Raw genomic sequence first — 20,156 nt, 5'->3', positions numbered from 1 at the left:
CATAATTTTTTATATCATGTTATGTTCTAAGGACACATCTATTTATATTTTGTTTGTTTGACCTGTATTAATTTTTATCATAATAAGATGTTGTAGTTAGTGTGAAACTGATTATATATATATATATAAAGTGATTTTAGACATATAAAAACTAATATATATATATACATATATTGAATTAAATTGAAGTTGATATTCTCTTGAACGTGAAAATATATTTTGTTAATGTTATCTTTATGCTTTTCTAAATTCTCAGGGAAGTGAAGAAAAAAGTGAAAGCATTAACGAGCCTTCAATCGTAATGCGATTAAAATATATGTAGGTAATCATCATTAACATTCTCATCATTGTTTCTTTTTATAATTTTGGTTTTTAATTGTCATTTTGTATTCATTCATGAAGTGTGTTTGTTGCAGGTTTGAAGAGGATGTATGTTTTTTAAAGTCTATGTTTATATTTGAATATATGTTTGCAGTTGAATGTTTGAAGGGGTTGGAAAAGATGAATGTTTGATGAGGTTGGAGAAATGTATGTTTATACTTGAATATATGTTTTATGATGTATAAACACTAATATATATATATATATATATAAATTGATATTTGAAATGTATGTTTATATTTGAATGAATGTATGATTGAGAGAGTTGAAGATGATGAATGTTTAAAGAGGTTGGAGAAGTGTATATTTATATTTGAATGTATGTTTCAGGATATATAAACATTTGAATTGATGTTTGAAGTGTAGGTTTATATTTGAATGGATGTAAGTTTGAGGATATTTGAAGTGTATATTTGAATTGTATTTGTCAATTTGTTTAATGTAATGTAAAAAAAATAAAACTTATATAAAAAATTTATTTTTGAGGATTTAAGGCATATAACAGCGACATTCCTGTGTTGTTATTATGGGCCTTAACACTGTCATAGTTAAAACTTATAACAATGACTTAATTGTCGACTTCATAACCTAAAATGGCGATTTACTTCTCATCATTATCGACTATAACAACAAATTAATTTTTCCCATTATACAGGCTATAACAACGACACAAAATTAAAGTCCCCACTCCAACCGAGCATGCAAACACTGGCCAATGTTACACCTACCTATTGAAGTCGATTTTCAGTCATCAATTTGTTGTCAGCTGTCCACCTGAGTGTTAATGCTGCTCACAGCATATGTTTCTTGTGCCAGATTAGCCTACTTTATGAGAATTGCTCCTAGGTTGTCAAGTTACATCTCATGCCAGATAAGAATGCCCTTCTCACTCGGTTATTGACAAGTTGCCTGATAGTTTGCGGGATCTGGAGCTTCCGTATTAGAGAGGCTAAGAAGTCCTCCAAGAGAGCTGCAAGGGAATAGTGAACCAACCCATGGATCAAACCAACACTCAATTATGTCCATTAGCCACGTCCCTCCATTTGCCACCTTCATCAATGATTCTCATTCCACGTTTGAGATCTTTTCAGGCCCAGTAACTGGGGATGTCAATGAACTAGATTTTATCGGGTATCAGACCTAATTCGATTCCATTTAAGTGCATTCGGTAAGCCAAAACAATATCCGATTATAATAGGATGCGGATATGTTTTTGATTGTTTGCTACCAAATTTGGCGGATATCCAAATCCATTTATAGATCTGGTGTGAGCTTGTCACCATCCAAACCCGGATCCAAATTTAAAACCGTTTAGCTAACATCCCATCCTAATCCGAACCGCTTACATCCCTACCAGGAACCCTTATACCTATTCCACTCAAACCAGATGGATTTATCATGTAAATATATTTGATTTAATTCATTTTTATGTCTAAAAAACTAAACCATAGTTTTTTTTTAATGCAAGCCGAGATTAGGCAGACCCCTGCCAGTTATACAGCGATACCATTGGGATTTGAACTTGCAACCGTCCCAACACAAGGAGACGTGCACTAGCTGCTCCTACCAGACAAGGGAACAGCTAACAAGGCTTTCAGTTTCTAGAGTGCGTTTAAGTAGTGACGACTTAAAAGTGGGTTGGACCCAGCATGTGCTGCTGAATATGATCTGTAGATTCCATTGATGACTCAGTCCTGACATTGAGTGCGTTCCTTTCTCTTCGTGTGCTGGTTAGGGATGGCAGTGGGGGCGGGGCGGGGCCGGGGACAAGGTCTCCACCCCCCGCCCCGCCTCAAGATTTTATCCTCTACTCCCGCCTCCATCCCTGGCGGGGAATGGATTTTATCCTTCATCCCCGTTTCATGTCCTCCATCCCCGGTTCAAACGGGGAAGAGGCGGGGCGGGGATATTGCGGGGAAAAGTGGTTGGGGCGGGGATCGGGGCGGGGAAAAGTGCATGTCCATCCCCGCCTCCACCCCGGACGGGGATGAATTTTAACCTTCATCCCCGCCTTCATCCCCGTTTCATACCCTTCATCCCCGGTCCAAACGGGCGAGGCGGGGCGAGGCGGGGCAGGGCGGGGCCCGCTTTCCCCGGTCCACTGCCATCCCTAGTGCTGGTGGGCCATGTTTAGGCTGTTAGGCCAGGTGTTTTATCTCCATTGCCGAATTGCAATATGCCACACTTTGTTAGCAAAATGGACGGTCAGGAATTGGTGTGGGATTTGTAAGATGGCCCACAACCCACCCTAACGGTTGGCCACTTAGATCTTGAACCACTTTTGAAGCTATATATGTCTCGGGGGGATTTAGCTTTCAAGAAGTAGTAGCATAGACCCCTCAACCAGTGACAAGCATAGAGGCCCTTCCAACCACTTTGAAGAAGAAGAAGAGCATGGGAAGATAGGATAAAGGAACAGCTAAAAAGAAGCGAGAAGAAGCAAGTTTTTTTCTCCCTAAAAGGTAAGAAACTACATAGTCTCCGGACTCTCCACGTTCTGTTGTCTTTCCAAGCAATCCCTAATGTTATTATATAATAGTAAATAAGAAAGATGATATCTTTAGTTCACGGAAAACAACATTTACGATTTTAAAATATTTACAGATTCTGTTGCGAGCAATATCATCGGTGGCTCCGCCGAAGAACCCCAGAGACCCTCTCCATCCTTCCTCCTGCTTCTTCTCTCTCTCTCGATGGCGACGAAATCGTTCGTCTCTCCGTCCCCGGCTCCGATATCGCTCTCTTCTCCTCGGCGCGTCCTCCGCACCTTCTCGTCGCCACTTCTGCCTTCTTTTACGAAGCATTGCTCGCCGCTTTCACTCTCCCTTCCGAACCCTCACCTTAACCACCTGCCGGACTCGAAGAGGCTGAACTCGCTCGTTGCTCTTGCCTCCGCTGATGGAACGGAGGGCGCCACCGAAGTAGAAGACATTCCGATCGAAAAGCGTACGTGGATCTTTTCTTTTCTTCGGAATCGTGGCTCTTTAATCCTGATTTATGCTTCTGGTTTTCATTTGTCGCTCTTTTTTCTCTTCTCCGTTTGTAGAATTTCCGGCATTTCCTACTGTGCTTGATATCAACCAGATCCGAGACATCCTACCGCATAGGTAAGATTTCGAATGCTTTTTTTTTAATGAATCGTTTTTTTTTTTTTTGAGATATAGGTACTTCTTCCGTGTTTTGTTTTTGTGAATGCTTTTTTCTTTCTTTCTTGTGCTCTACTGGTGAACTGTTTTTGGCATTCTGAGAACAAGCCAATGTGTGTATTAGGTTGTTTTTTTTTTCTGTAAATAAATTAATAATTTCTGTCAAATTCAGTGTACTTGAATCTCTACACTTTAGCATTTTCCAGCAGTGATCCTGGAAACTTGTGAGCCTGGTACCATCCCGATCTGAACTAAGAGAGGAGAAAATTATTTTTTCTGATCCATAATCTAATTTCAAAATGAAAATTTTTAAATAAGGTGGAAAACTAAAATTGGAAATTGTTCTTTAAACCTCTTTACTTGTAATCTTTTATTAAGCTCTATCTGATTTTTCTAATACAGGGTGCTTCTATTATATAAGTGCGACATCTTTTCCTCATTATCGTGGAATTCACTTTCCTAACTAGGGTATAATTGGACTACTAATAAAAAGCAGGCACACTTACCAACTCAAGTAAGTTTTCTATCAAAAGTCCATCAAGCATACATTTGTATGGATTTTATGAAAATAATCAAGCTTTCCTATTGGATCAAGTTTAATAAGTCCAAGTTTGACTCTCTTTGATCACCTACTAACCTACCTTAGATTAGGGTGAAAGTGGCCGCAAAGGACTGCGATTTGCAAAATTTGACCTTCAGAATAAGCTTTCAATGGTGCAAAAATTACTCAGTCTTAACATAGGCAGTTAAAACCTATGCCTTGTCGAAGTAATTTGTGTTGTTTTTCTTCTTGAACAGGCTGGGATCCTCACCAAATGGTTCAAAACATCTTTGGATCTCTCTGACTCACATATTGAAGGATGTTGTGACTTGTACTACTACTTGATCTTTTTATTGATGAAAAAATCGTGGTATCATGATTTTATATAAATAACCTTGATGTGAATGCTTAAATCAATTTAAGACTTAGTTTGACCAAAAAACTTGTACCGTTGATGGACACCATCCTGGAGTTGGGTAGTACCAAGAAATCTTAGGGTGTGTCACCTTTTGTAAAAGAATTCACACATATATGTGGCTTCAAGTTAACTACCGATATGGTGATTGCAAGGAGATTAAAAGCGAGCTATAATGAATGACACATAAAATAGACATTAGGACTTGGCCATCACACAAAAAACAATTGAAAAAGCCACCTTCTTCTTTTCTGTTTTATCTCACTAGAATCCCTCCATTCATTGGCAATGCCACTAGGCTACCTTGAGGTTTACCCTTTTCGCCCAAGTCCCCCTGTTTTGCCAACACCATTGGGTTCAAATTTGTCTCTTTATTTCCCAAGTCTTATCTTGTCAGAACATTCTCTTTTATTAGCGATGGTATCCTGATTATCAAAGTTCTCTCCTTACTAGTGATTACATTGATGTGTAGGATCTTGCCATCTTTATGTTCATCATCAGACAACTTGCATCTATGAGTTTCAACTCAATGATACCGTATGCACATCTGCCCAAAGACTTATCCTATCTATATACGGTATCAAATGAATTGAAACTCATAGGTGCAAGTTGTTTTGACTCAATCTGCCACTACATATGTGTTCAACATAGTCAATTTGTTTGAGATTGAACCTTGGATCATGTTTTTTGGACAAAAATACCTTTTTTTAAGTCTGACAATTTGGTGCATTTATGGCCATTGATTTTTGAATCACCAAAAAACCCTGTACACTTACTAGATTTTGGTGATGTAAAGGTTGATTCCCACCAAACAGACCATATAGATCATATCTGCAAGGTTAAATTCACTTAAGAAAACACGAGCAATGAGATATTGCGCGTTTCAGCTCATTGATACCATATGCACATCTACACTAGACTTATCCATATATGTATGTATGTATTTTTGGTACTAATGAAGATACAGAACTATTGAGTAGAAATGACCTTTATTTTCATATTTTTTTGATTTTTTGTAGATCAGAACCTCAAAGTGTGATCTACATGGTTTGCTTAGTAGGAAATAGTTTTTAAATCATGTGATTGTGACATATAAATAGGTTTTCCAAGGGTTTCAAAAACCAATGACTCATAATATACATAATTTGATGGCTCAAAAACCGTGTTGTTTTGTCACAAAAACATGTTCATCCATGGTCCCGTATGCCTCAGCTAAGGTGGATTCATAGCCAAGTGCAACTTGACTTGAGTGGATTAGGTGCTTGATCCTTAGCAGTCAAACCCTGTTGAACACATCTATACGGTTATATTTGAGTCGATACAGCTTGCACCTATGATTTCTACCTCAATAGTGTGTGTCTATATCCCTCTCACCAATATCGCAATATTAATGGCTATTTAAAGGTAGCCGATAATATTGGGAATATATTGTGATATTTTCAAAATATCATGATAATATCTCAATATTTTTGAGAAAAATTCTTGTTTTTTAAAATTTTAAGTCTGCATTTTCTATTTTTTTGTTTCTTTTATATTTTAAAACCTTTAAAACATGTTTCTTTATATTTTTGAAAGAAAAATAATGCAAAACTTATTATTTTCTTAGCTTTTTTGTTGTTATTTATATTTTTTTCATTTTTTTAAACTCTCGGGACCCAAGATTTTCCTTAGATTTATCAACTTTTGAAAATCTCTCCGAGAAACACCCTCGCCGAGAAATTACCTTTAACAATACCAGTAACTATGGTCTATATATATGTATGTATAGTATTGATGTACCATGCTTTTAGCAAAATGTCATTAGCTGCATTTTTTTTTGAATTATTTGACCCTATAAATATGTTTGTTCTAGCTTGCTTTCTAAAAAAGTTGTTTTGAATCAAACTATATATGGATGTATCTATCTATGTACATATATGGATATATGGTACTGATATACCATGCTTTTAGCAAAATATCATTAGCTTCAGATATAATTTTTTGCTTTATTTAACCCTGTAATGTTTGTTTTAGCTTGTTTTCAACCAAACTATTTTAGTGAGAAAACCTTATTTTTTTCAATTGTAAGGTTATTGTGCAACATGGGCCATTGTTTTTTAGATTTCTTTCAAAGCCTTTTATACATCAAAATTTTATAATCTAATGCATCTTTTTCTGCTAAATAGACTATGTTGATCACATCTATAGAGTTTGATCTACAAAAACATGCAATAAGTTGTCAAAAAATAGATGATTCTACCAGATGGTACAAGACTATCGATAGTACCTGGCATATATGGTGGTTATGAACCATGATGTTGTACGGTGATAAACACTTTTGTTTATGCAGATCTAAGCATACATATGAGTTTAACATGCTTTATTTACTATGTTAGGCTGTTTTAACATGTCTAATATACCATAAAATTTGAGTTTTATGATGTTGAAAAATCAGCAGGTTACAGTTCACGAAAAGAGGAATGGTTATGAATGATCTAAAACATCATGTTGGAGTTAACTTTAACACATGAACATAGTAAATAGAACGTACTCAACATGATCCAAAGGTTAGTTTTTGCTTTTGGAGATTGTATCTATGTAAATCAAGTGTATACAACCACAAGAGTATGCCAAACGAGGAAGCGTTTGCGGGAAGCAATACGAGAAGCGGAAGTGGGAAGTGAGGCAGTTTTAAAAATTTAGGAAGCGGGAAGCACATAATGACTTGGAAGCAAACCGAGAATCTATTGGAAGCGATATGGGAATCAAACCGGAAGCAACCAGGGAATCAAACAGGAAACATGAAGGGAATTGAAGGGGAAATGAAGAGAGAATCAAATAGGAATTAAACAAGAAGTGAAAATGTAATTATATTTTCCCTAATTTACAAAATATAAAATTTATGTTCTCATGGACAAAATAAAGCATGACACATAACAAGCATTATGATCTATCAATCTCAAAACTGAACCATATATTCAACCATTTAACAAATGCATCCTATTTCAAACATTTAATACATCAACAAAAATTCATATTCCATAATCCATACAACAATAATTTAAGAACTACTAAACATAAAAATAATAAAAACATTATCACATTATTGGCAATAAAAGTATAAGCTATAAAAACATTCTTATATTGTTTTTGATAATTAATTAAAAACATGATTTTAATGTAAAAAACCGATGAATCAGTATGTACTATGTACCAATTAGCCATAGAAACAATTATGTGATCAATAGAACATGACCTATGTCACATGGGTGCGGGTGCGGGTGCGGGGATGCGGCACTTACAAAAAACCTGGGTGCGAGGGTGCGGCAAAAAAAAATATATATATATATAGGACTTATAAACAGTTTTTTTTTTCGCTGGTGTGTTTGTTTGAAGACTTGTTACCCACGTTCTGCTTGTTGTGTACTTTGGCGCAACGGGACAAAATTGATGAACCGAAAGGATTGACAATCTGATCGACCCAGCCTGCTGCGTTATGCTGACTGTCATGATTCAATCATGTCTAAAACTCCCTGGTCTTCACGAAAAAAAATATAAGCGAAAGGTTTGATGTGGTTTGTTGGAGAGAGAGTCTTCACGAGGCCTACGGCTCCACCGCCACTGCCACGCCACTGCCTAGGGTTCTTTAAATTTCATTTTATATACAGTTGCACACAGATCTCCGGTCTAGACTCTGGATGACAGCTAAAAGAAATTTATTGGATTTGACATGTGGAAAAGAGAGGTCTACACTAGGCTACGGCTAGAGCACCCATCTCGTCAGGAGAAAGGTGAATACTAATAGCCACCAAGGCTACCACCACCATTATCATTTATTATGGGAGAGATAAAATCCTTGACGAAGAAAGATCTGGATGGTTGAAGGATAAAGACTTCAAAAGGCTCTTGAATTTTGGTTTTAATTTTTGAGGAAGATGGATCATCATTTCCAAGTTAACAGTATGTTTTCCAACGCTGCGAATTCATTGTTTGGAGGCAGGACTAGCATGGGATGCCAACAAAGCTCGTCAGATGTTGTGGACACAAGTGCCCCTTTATAAAACAAGAGCAGCAGCAACAAGCAGGCATCCACGCTTCAGCTGTTCCGTCCTTTCATTCTCTCATCACTACCTGCAGGGATCCAACAAGGGGTGGGGAGAGGTGAAGAATTTGGAAGTCCTCGTCAGGGAATAGGCAACTCTAAAGAGACCGAAGCTATCAAGGCCAAAATCAAAATCAAAATCCAGCAAGGGGCGGGTCCCGCTGCGCGGTCAGCTGTCAACAGATTTTTTTTTTTAAAATTCCGCAGCCCATTTCATAGGGAAAAATAAAAAAAAAATCAAAAAATTGGACCAAAATGACCCTGGTTGCGGTCAACGCACCCAAGATCGGGTTGACCACACTCGGTGCCGCACCCGCATCGCGTCGCGTCGACGTGGGTGTGACACCTGTCTGGCCGAATCCCTGTGACATACAACATGACCTTATTAATGATTTATATCATCTAATATATAACCAACTTCTTGATAGTTAATCTTCGATTGGTCCTACTGAGCATGATTTTCAATTTACAGTTTTCCAAGCACATCTGATAGTCTCTTGATTATTAACAAAATGAATAAGTCTTTTACTTTGAGTAAAATGTTAACATATTTTTTAAGCCAATTTTGTTCAAAAATTTCTTTTATTTATTGGACTAAGTATCAAACAGATCCAGCAGTAGTTATTAGCTTATAACCTGAATTCAAAGTCCTACTCCCCTGCTAGTTTCATGATGATGGGACTATACTATTAGAGCGTGGGATGGACTTGTTTTTTTTTTTCTCCTTTTAACTGTATTATAATTTTATAATTAACCCCTATGTTTATTGTTTGTTTACAACAGAAAATGTAAACAATTAACCAACAGAAAAACAAAATGGAGAAAGAAAAAAAAAGCAGAGCACGACGGAAAAGGGAGTAAATCTGCACAAAGAAGAAGAAGATGAAGAAGAAAAAGAAAAAAAGTGCAGGGCAGGGAAGAAAAAGAAAAAGTGTAGGGAAGAGAAAGAAGAACAGGGCAAGGGAGAAGAAGAAGAAGAAGTGTGGGGCAGGGGAGAAGAAGGAGAAGAGGAAGAGGAAGAGGAAGAGGAAGAGGAAGAGGAAGAGGAAGAAGAAGAATTGAAGGGGTGAAGAGGAAGAATAACTGCAGGGCCAAGGAGAAAAAATATTAAGAAGACAAGTGCAAGGAAGAAAAAAGAAGAAGTGCAGGGAAGAGGAAGAAGAAGAAGATGCACAGGGAAGAGAGAGAGAGAGAGAGAGAGAGAGAGAGAGAGAGAGAGAGAGAGAGAGAGAGAGAGAGAGAGAGAGAGCAATGCTTACCTTGTAAAAAAGGCCATGGCGAACAGATGGAGTCACACATTGCTAGAAACTTGTCCCAAGGTTGCTGGATTCTCGCCAAAGACACAAACCCTAGAGGAGAGGACTCAGTGCACTGCACCTTTCTTCTCAAATCCTTCAAAATAGCCCTAAAACGATCGCCTTTTGTTTTTATACGTTTTAAGTTAAAAGACCTTTTTGACCTTAAAAAGTGTTGAGCATTTCCCTTTTTTTTGGTCAAAAAACTAATTTAACAGGGACAGAAATGGCCAAACAAAAAATCCAAGGGAATTGACCCCATGAAACTCGATTCCCGAAGTTGGGAATCGAACTTCTGTTCTAATAGGAATCATTTTTCCTTATTTCTAGAAACATGCTTCCCATAGGTGGGGAAGCGCGCTTCCGAAACAAAAACAATGGTTCCCCACATGCTTCGGAAGAGTCGTGTTTCTTGCTTTTGAAGCATGTTTTTGGGAAGCATGCTTCCCCAAGTGCACTGGCACTTCTGGTTACCCTTGTTCAATACCACAATAGAAACACCTTATATGCCACTCCCTTTGGCAGCATTATCTAATTCAATATATGTATGCATGTGTGCATGTATACATAAGTACATTTAATAGGATTTCCTTTGGAAATTATTTTGCACTTTTTCTTGTTTTGTTCTTTGATATTGAACAAACTGTCATTGTGCAGAAATATTAATATACATTTGAGTTCTAAATACTATTCTGTTATTTAATTTTCTTATTCCCCTTTTGTCAGGTTTCCTTTTCTTCTTGTGGATAGAGTTATTGAATATAAGCCTGGTGTCTCCGCTGTTGGTATAAAAAATGTCACAATCAATGACAATTTCTTTCCAGGGCATTTTCCAGATAGGCCGATCATGCCTGGTGTTCTTATGGTTGAGGTACTTCTAAGTGGTTTTTTTTTCTTTAGTCGTTTGTTTATTTATTTTTTTCTGATCTATATTTCTTTATTCTTATTATCCTCTTTTAGGGTAATTGCATTTTGCTCATCAGCAAATGTATTATTGTTATTATTAGTTTTTCTTTTCATTTATGTTGAGTTTATCACTTTATCTTTTGTCAATGTTAAAATAAATCTGAAACTTGGATTTGATGACTATGTAAAGGTTCAGTTTTCTGTTTGAACTTTGAAGGAACCATGTATTTTCTTCTATTTTTTTTGCACAAAATAGTTCGTAATATACTATGTCCTATTTATTGTGATCATAGTCCTACCTGGACTATTTTTTTAATAGGTGGTCCTGCTTCTGTAAATTAAAGATCACTTAGAGAGAGAGGATTGTCAATGGAAAAAATGAGGGTGAAGACCTGGATATATACAGACCTATGTCAAACTGTCAATTATTAATGTTTTTAACAATTTAGGGATGGTTAATTAATTAAACAATCAAGAAATGATAGAAATAACTACTTTGAATGGTTAAGTGGTTCATAAATGTCAAAAAGTCACGAGTTGTCAAGGAGCTATTTAAAATGTTTTTAATGGTTTTGGGTGTGGAAAAATAGTCAAATATAATCCTTGATTGGTTAGTGAAGCCTCAAAACAATTATAAAACATAATGACCGTTAAAAGACTAAAAACTATCCGTTAAACAGTTAAAAAGGGTGGTCTACATGCATGGGTTAAAATCAATGGCACAAATCTCATTGCTGTGATTTTCTCGGCTTCAGTAAAGCTCACATTAACTAAAATTTTATGGTTTGTTATGAAAAATCTTGAAAGAATATCGATCTATATGAAACTTAAAAATTATCAAAATTCACAATATGAATTTTTGTAGAAACTAAAAATAAATACTGTGATAGAATCATGGTATGTCATAATTTTAACAAGGATTTGATTAGTTTTTGAAAAGAACACACTATTTTTGAAAATATGGCTGATATTCTATGTAACATGTGTTAAAATGTAAAACATATAGATATAATAATAATATCAATATTATTATTATATCTATATTTTTCTGTAATTTTATTTTATTTTTCTGTATTTATTTTTGTATTTTTTAGTGTCTAGTTCTAATAGAACTAGATTAACCTTATCTAGTTAAGTTCCACTTGGAACTTACATTTCTAACCGTTGGACCATTCCAACGGCTACAAGGAGAGCTCCTTAAGAGCTCTCCTCTTCTTCCCTTTTTCAAACTTGTATATATAGGGGTGCAACCCCTCTTGTAAAATAATTCCAATGCTTCTTAAGCATTAGGTTCTCCAGCTTCAATAAAGAATATATTTTATTCTTTTTTGTTTCCTTTTATACCCTTTTAAGGGTTATGCTTAAGTGTCCTTTTAAGACACTCTTTCTTACGGATCTTAGTTCGTGTTTGGAAGATCCTTATTTCATTTCATGGTATCAGAGCAAGGTTCATCCTACGTAGTGAGAATTTCTTGCCTCGTTTTCCATGCCAAGCTTACAAAGGTGTTTTATCACCTTGGTTGGGTTCTTTGAAGCTCCCTTTGAAGGAAGGAGAAAAGATGAGGGCTCGTTGCATCAAAATCTTGTGTTTGTTCTCTTTTACCCTCTCTTCCTCTTTATTTCTTTTTCTTTCTCCTTTTATCACCTTCGTAAAAGATGGATGATCAAGATAAAATCATCATCATACCCATGAAGCTAAACGACACAAATCATGTAATGTAGGCTTCAATAATGAAGCACCACATATGGGGAAAAGGATTATGGGGCATAGTAGATGGTTCCGATTCGGAACCTAAACTTGTCCTCACCAAAATGGAAGGTGATAAAGAAATTCTCTTAACCAAAGAGGAGAAAAGCGAAGCCTTAACCAACTTTGAAAAAAGTTGGAAGGAATAGCGAATAGCGCATGCTAAAATTATGTCATGGCTAATTAGTAATGTTGACATAAAGAAATGCTCTAGTCTCGCCAAGTTTGAGCATGTCGATAAGGCATGGGAATATCTCAAGAATATGTATTCCCTAAAAGATATTGCACATGTGTGCAATCTTCAAGAAAGAGTGAGATCAATGACCCAAGGTGATAAAACTATACGTGAATACTATAATGAACTATCAGAACTTTGGGGTGAATTGGCTATTTTAGAGCCAAAATGGCATTGTCCCGAGGACATTGAGCTCCGGCAAAAGCAACTTGACATGGAGCACTTTTATCAATTTGTAAATGGTCTAAGACCAGAATTCGAGTCAACTAAGTCGGCCCTTCTTCATCGGGGAAAAGTTTCCTCTATTGTCGATACTATAGAGGAATTAACTATGGAGGAAAACAGAATCAAGAAGAATACTTCAAAGACTGAAGATGATTCTGTGCTAGCTGTATCTAGACCAGAGAATCATGTACAATCTTATAGACCTCCTCATTTTAACCGACAAAGTGGTGACTATGACAAGAAAAAGATTATTTGCCATCATTGTCATAAACCTGGACACTTCAGGCCACAATGTCCCAAGCTTAAGGAGCTGAGAGAGAAAAGAGCTCTGATTACTGGATCAGAGCCCAAAGATCAGGATGCACCAGTTTCTATGGCTCAACTAATGAAGATTCTCCAACCTCTCATCAAAGGAGCCTCCTCTTCATCTAAAGCTTCAACTGGCGCAACTGCCTCATCTTTTTCCGATCCAGGTAACTTTCCTTGGCTCTTTGACTCTGGTGCTTTTTTCCATATGACCCCAAATAATCAAGGTTTATCCAAATGTGTTAAAAATAAAACAAGTGTGTCAAAAGTTTTTACAGCTGCCGGAACTTCTCTTGAAATAGAAGGAATAGAAAATTTTGAAAAAATTCATAAAACTAAGAAATTTTCTATCCCAGAAGTTAGATATATTCCCAAATTAAATTTAAATCTTTTATCTGTATCTCAAATATCTGATTATGGATGTAATATTTTCTTTTCTTCTCATGGTTGTTGGGTTCAGGATCGCCAGTCAGGAAAGCTGATTAGGGAAGGCCATAGAGAAGGAGGAATCTATTACATGGATGTTTTGGAAATGCCGAAGAATGCCTTTTGCTATAACATTCAGAAAATTGAGTTGGAACTGTGGCATAAAAGACTTGGTCATCCACATATAGCCAAAATCCAACATTTTCCAAATCTATGTAACTCTGAATCATTTGATTGTAAAGATTGTATTCTTGGCAAAATGAAAAGATTACCATTTCAGAACAGAACTTTTATCTCTTCAAGATCACTTGAATTAGTACACTCGGATGTTTGGGGTCCTGCACCCGTAATTTCTAAAGGAGGACTTGCTTATTACGTTATTTTTGTCAATGATTTTTCCCGACATACGTGGATTTATTTTCTTAAACATAAGTCTGAAGTATTTTCATACTTTCAAACATTTTATAATATGGTTAAAAACAAGTTTCAAAATGATATTACTATTTTTTGCACAGATTCAGGGGGAGAATTTTTATCTACAGATTTTAAAAATTATCTTAATTTACATGGCATCACACATCAAAGGTCATGTCCATACACACCTCAACAAAATGGGCTGACAGAACGTAAACATCACCATATTATAGAAACTACTAGGATTTTATTAATAGCAAATCAAGTCCCGAAAGATTTTTGGGCAGAAGCTGCCTTAACTGCCACCTATCTGATTAATAGTATGCCATTCTCTTCTTTGCAAAATATAACTCCCATTAAAAAACTTATGAACGTTTCTCCAGATTACTCTAGACTGAGAATATTTGGATGCAAGTGTTTCATATTTACCGACAAAAATGATAAACTTTCTCCTCGTGCGATTTCCTGTGCCTTTTTATGGTATGCTGAAAATAAAAAAGGTTATAGGTGTTTTGACCTAAAAAATAATAGATTATATGTGTCTAGAAATGTTTCCTTTCTCGAAAAGGAGAGCTTCTTTGATTTTGAAAAACCAAAGGAAGTCACTGAGTACTCTTTTTTGTTAGATCTGACATCAAAATCTGATGAATATGATCTTGACTATAACTTTGATAATGATCAAGGAATTATTGATTTTGATCATAATGTTGACAATGAAGAAGTTCATAGAGACACTAGTATACAGTATTCCAGGCGACGAGAGCCTAATCTTCCATGTGCACTTGAAAGATATTCTGACATTTCAACTAGACGGTCATCTCGAGTCTCGAGTCCTCAAGGAAAGTTTGTGTCATACGAGTCCTTCTCATCTACATATAGGGCAGTCATTGCATTAATTCACTCATATGAAGAACCATCTACATATCTTCAAGCAAAAAATGATGTCAAATGGATAGAAGCCATGAAAGCTGAATTAGATGCACTAAAAAAGGCTTCTACATGGAATATTCAAGATCTTCCTCCAGGCAAGAAAACTATAGGATGTTGTTGGGTTTATAAAATTAAAACCAAGAGTGATGATACTCTTGAAAGATATAAAGCCGATTAGTAGCCAAAGGGTATGCCAAAAAATATGGCATTGATTATGAACAAACCTTTGCTCCTGTGGCTCGTATGACAACAGTCAGAACCTTAATTGCCTTAGCCTCCATCAAGAAATGGTCTATCTTCCAAATGGATGTTAAAAATGCATTTCTAAATGGAAAGCTAGTTGAAGACGTATACATGGAACCCCCTCCAGGTCTCAATATTCCTAAGGGTAAAGTCATTCGCTTAGAAAAAACACTTTATGGACTTAAACGAGCACCAAAAACTTGGTATGATATGTTTAATCGTGTTATGATTGATATTGGGTTTCAATTTTGCTTAACTAACACTGTTTTGTTTATTAAGAATTCTGATACAGGAATCATTATGTTTCTTCTCTATGTGGATGATATGATCATCACCGGAAGCGATAAACAGGGAGTTGAAACGATCAAAACACTTCTTAAATCTCACTTTGAAATGACTGATTTAGGCTTATTGAGATATTTTTTAGACATCGAAGTTGCCTATTTTCCTAGAGAATACTTATTGTCCCAAACTAAATTTGCTTTTGACATTGTTTCCAGGTCTGGTATTACTGAGGACAAGAAAATAGATACTCTAGAAGTTGTCGATGTTAAGATGAAGATTGATGATGGAGAACTTCTTGCAGATCCTACTCCTTACATACAGCTTGTCAGGGCACTTTCCTATCTGTCTATTACCAGACCAAACATAGCACATGCTGTTCACACAGCAAGTCAGTTTCAGCACGCTCTCACCTCTGTTCATATGAGAGCAGTCATGTGTATTATCAAATACATTCAATCCTCTCTTTCACGGGGACTTTTCTTCTCTTCTTCCTCTTCCCTTGATTTAATTGCATATATTGATGCTGATTGGGGATGTGATCCCAATAATAGACACTCAACCATTGGTTTTTGTGTCTTCTTAAGTGAATCATTAATCTTGTGGAGGTGCAAAAAGCAGCAAAAGGTCTCTCTATCATCTATCGAAGCTGAATACAGAGTCATGACAACCACGACCATAGAAGTAGTTTGGCTCTGACCTCTGCTTGCTGACATGGGAGCTGAAGCAACAAAAGCTTTACAAATGTGTTGTGACAACAAAAGTGCGATCTACATTGCAAGTAATAGACCATTCCACGAACGCACCAAACATATCGAAATTGATTGTCATTACGTCAGAGAGGAATATCTACATGAGACAATTGATCTGCCATATGTTACTTCAGAATATCAGTTAGCAGATTTCTTTACAAAGCCTCTCGTTGCTTCTCGTTTTCACTTTCTCGTAGACAAACTTTCGCTCATTGTACCGTAAGTTTGAGGGGGAGTGTTAAAATATAAAACATATAGACATAATAATAATATAAATATTATTACTATATCTATATTTTTCTGTAATTTTATTTTATTTTTCTGTATTTATTTTTGTATTTTTTAGTGTCTAGTTCTAATAGAACTAGACTAACCTTATCTAGTTAAGTTTCACTTGAAACTTAACTAGAAAGGTAACTGTTGGAATGGTCCAACGGTTACATTTCTAACCGTTGGACCATTCCAACGGCTACAAGGAGAGCTCCTTAAGAGCTCTCCTCTTCTTCCCTTTTTCAAACTTGTATATATAGGGGTGCAGCCCCTCTTGTAAAATAATTCCAATGCTTCTTAAGCATTAGGTTCTCCAGCTTCAATAAAGAATATATTTTATTCTTTTTTGTTTCCTTTTATACCCTTTTAAGGGTTATGCTTAAGTGTCCTTTTAACACTCTTTCTTACGGATCTTAGTTCGTGTTTGGAAGATCCTCATTTCATTTCAACATGGACTCTTCTAAAAGGCCAATGCACCTGCGTTGCACCTGCATCCGTTTGGGTGTGACACTTGGACATGGCTGGTGCAGCACCAGGGTCCAGTTTTGTCCAAAACTGGACTCAGTTAACCTAACCAAGTCCAATTTTATCTATGGTACACACACATATATACGGTAAATATTGGCTACTAATGAAGGTACAAAACTAATGAGTAGAAATCACTTTTTTCTTCAAAAAATTCCAATTTTTTGTAGATCAAATGTTATGGATGTGATCTACATGGTTTGTTTAGTAAGAAACTTGTTTTGAATTTTGTGATTATGACAAGTAATTAGGTTATTAAGAGGGTCCAAAAATCAATGGCTCACAATCTGCCAAAATTTCATTACTCAAAAGTTCACATTTTTACATCAGAAAAGCATGTTCAAAGGCTTGATCCTTAGCAAACAAACCATGTGGTTAGATTGAGTCGATACAACTTGCACCTATGATTTCTAGCTCATTAGTTCCATACCTTCATTAGTAGCCAATATTTACCCATATATACACGAACCCCCGCACCCAAGTTTTTTGAAACACCCTGTCACACCCACACTCACACCCGCATCTGTACCCACACTTATGTGACTGCTGATATTTATTACTGGTTAAAACTGTGTGCACATTCACACACACACACACACACACACACACACACACATACAAAGTCCGTCCGACCAAAGTCAAAGTCAAGCTCAAGCTCAAGCCAAGTCATGCTAAACTAATTCCATATCCCAGTCCAAAACTAAAATAAAGAAGCTAAAACCAAATTTTAAGTCCATGGGCAGGCCCCCTCTTCCCAAGGAGTGCACCATTGTTTTCTTATACTTTCATGTATGGAAACAAACTTTTTCTTGAATTGGAAAGTCATAAACTTCAACTTAGGTAAATAGGATTAATAGAACTCATGTTTTCCTAATATAAGTTTGGAAACTTGGATTTGAGATAATCTAACTGAAGGTCAAGTCTACTCTTTCTCCTTGAGCACTAATCTTGCACGTAACAATCTAGAGGAGAAACAACTTTGCAGTCATAATTAGTCTTCTTTCCAATTGATAAATTCATAGGTAGAGGGGAACATAACATAATTTTGAGATATTTAATTTACCACAAGAGAAAGAAGAAGATAAATTGAAACCAACCTATGATACTTCATATGAAAGCAACAAAGCACCATTAGCAGTAAAAAGAGGCACAACATGATTTACAATTTGTCAAGACAGACTAGTTGACTGTCATCTATGAAGCTTCCGGTAACTCTGGTCCAGCTTCTGGCCAAGTAAAGACTCTGATCTGAAATAACAATTAGCAAGTAGTAACAAGTGGTCTCATGCCCCATAGGGTTTAATATTTTCCAGCTGAATTAATTCCTTTCGTTTGTTCTATCACCTCAAGGAAATCTTTCATGCATAGTAATTAAGGTGCACGTGCACCTGTGGGTGTATGTCAGTGTGTACCTTGTCATGAGTCCAATTGAAATTCAATATTCTTTCATGTTGGATATTGTGATTGGTTCAGTTGATTCTCACCTATAAATTGATACCAGTTTTCATCAAGAATGGTCACCTAGACCTGAAACAACTTGAAGCTGTGACTGTTTGATGGTTGGTCCACTACCAAACCAGTGTTAAACCAATAGAACCATTGTCATGTCAGGGTGGTGAATTTTGCAGGGATTTAGTTTGTCAATGTAAAATTTGTTGCATGAGCCTTTTGGTGACTCTCATAAGATTAAATATGGTGATGCAGGCAATGGCTCAGGTTGGAGGCCTGGTGATGCTGCAACCAGAAGTTGGTGGTTCCCGTGAGAACTTTTTCTTTGCAGGGGTCGACAAGGTTAGATTTCGAAAGCCTGTGATTGCAGGAGACACCTTAGTTATGCGGATGAACCTAGTGAAGTTGCAGAAACGTTTTGGAATTGCAAAGATGGAAGGAAAGGCATATGTGGGTGGTGAGGTTGTATGTGAGGGTGAATTTTTAATGGCAACTGGTAGTGCATGAATGGTGTGTTTTCTGTCCTCCATTCATGCTCATTTAACAGTCAATAATTTTTGTTAGTTTTCTCATGCCTTTTGCTGAGAGAACCATAGCAGCTACTTTTTTGGTAATTTAAGCACTTTTGGGGATTAATTTTTAAGTAGTGTATCATGAACGGAAATATTCTCATTGCTCTTTTGGTGATGATGTTGGAATCACTAGCAATAATTACTGAAATCTTCATGTGATGATGCTGATTGGAATGGTTCGATTGACAAAGCTGAGGCGTGGAATGTCCGCTTCCGTCATCCCTACCAACTTGATGCTTCGACATCTTGTCATTTATCCTTGCATGTCATCATTGGTGATAGTTATAACTACAACATCTCATTACCGTAAAAATTAATATTGGTCAAACAGAAAAAGAAAATATAAACAGATGTGTCCTTAGAATATATTATGACATAAAAAATTATAACATGTTTATCTAACAAATAAACATATGACAGTCTTATTTATGAGAAAATAAGAGAGATTTAAGATGGTTTTTTTTTAAGAGAATCTATGAAGGTCTGCATCTGCTCTCGGAGCTTTTTAATTTCTTCTCTCTCTCTCGTTCCTAGTCTTCTCTGTCTTGCTCTAATTGTTGAAGGAGTCATTCCCGTTCTCTCTCTCGCTCTTATTGAGCTCGGTCCATCATTTGTTCTTTTCTTAATTGTTTGAGCTCCGACTGCGTCGCCTCCAGCTGAAAAGATAACTTTGAAATACGAGCTTTACCTTTGGATGAAATGACAAATGCACTAATTTCTTTTATATATTCAAACCGCTTTTCGAGAACTTTGGCAAAGACGTCTCGCTGCGACATTGATGAATCTTCTTGTGAAAAATATGTTTCACTTTCAATCTCCACAAAGTGCAACTTGTTTTGCACCACGAGTAACTAATGATAATACACGAAATAGAAAGAATGAATGTGGCTTCTGCTTTGCTGCTACAAAGTGTAAGTTACTTACAAATGTATCTTTTGCTTTATTGTAGATGAATGTCGTGCGATCTGAATGAGTGTGTGTCTCTTTGTAGAATGTACTCATAGCCGGTTTGTGC

The 20,156-nt window shown here is 36.3% G+C and overlaps 1 protein-coding gene across 1 annotated transcript; it reads left to right on the top strand.

Annotated features, from left to right (window-relative positions):
* Positions 1-2,697: 2,697 nt before the first annotated feature.
* LOC149816456 (uncharacterized) lies at positions 2,698-19,289 on the top strand. The gene is made up of 5 exons (XM_089987611.1): positions 2,698-2,843; positions 2,986-3,327; positions 3,428-3,488; positions 10,586-10,730; positions 18,825-19,289. Exons 2-5 carry the CDS (start codon positions 3,075-3,077, stop codon positions 19,074-19,076), a joined length of 711 nt encoding a protein of 236 aa, XP_089843737.1. The 5' UTR covers positions 2,698-2,843; positions 2,986-3,074; the 3' UTR covers positions 19,077-19,289.
* The last annotated feature ends 867 nt before the right edge of the window (positions 19,290-20,156 follow it).

Source organism: Nuphar pumila, chromosome 14, assembly GCF_984573655.1.
Source record: "Nuphar pumila chromosome 14, dmNupPumi1.hap1.1, whole genome shotgun sequence".
In the NCBI taxonomy this organism is placed as follows: Eukaryota; Viridiplantae; Streptophyta; class Magnoliopsida; order Nymphaeales; family Nymphaeaceae; genus Nuphar; species Nuphar pumila.
This window is presented reverse-complemented; position numbering and strand designations above follow the sequence as displayed.

What these genes read in the sequence shown, in the direction of transcription:
- LOC149816456 (XM_089987611.1), top strand. Translation starts at nt 3,075, where the DNA reads ATGGCGACGAAATCGTTCGTCTCTCCGTCCCCGGCTCCGATATCGCTC. An exon ending in AGACATTCCGATCGAAAAGC is followed by an intron (nt 3,328 to 3,427) that starts GTACGTGGATCT and finishes CTCCGTTTGTAG; the next exon opens with AATTTCCGGCATTTCCTACT. An exon ending in CGAGACATCCTACCGCATAG is followed by an intron (nt 3,489 to 10,585) that starts GTAAGATTTCGA and finishes CCCTTTTGTCAG; the next exon opens with GTTTCCTTTTCTTCTTGTGG.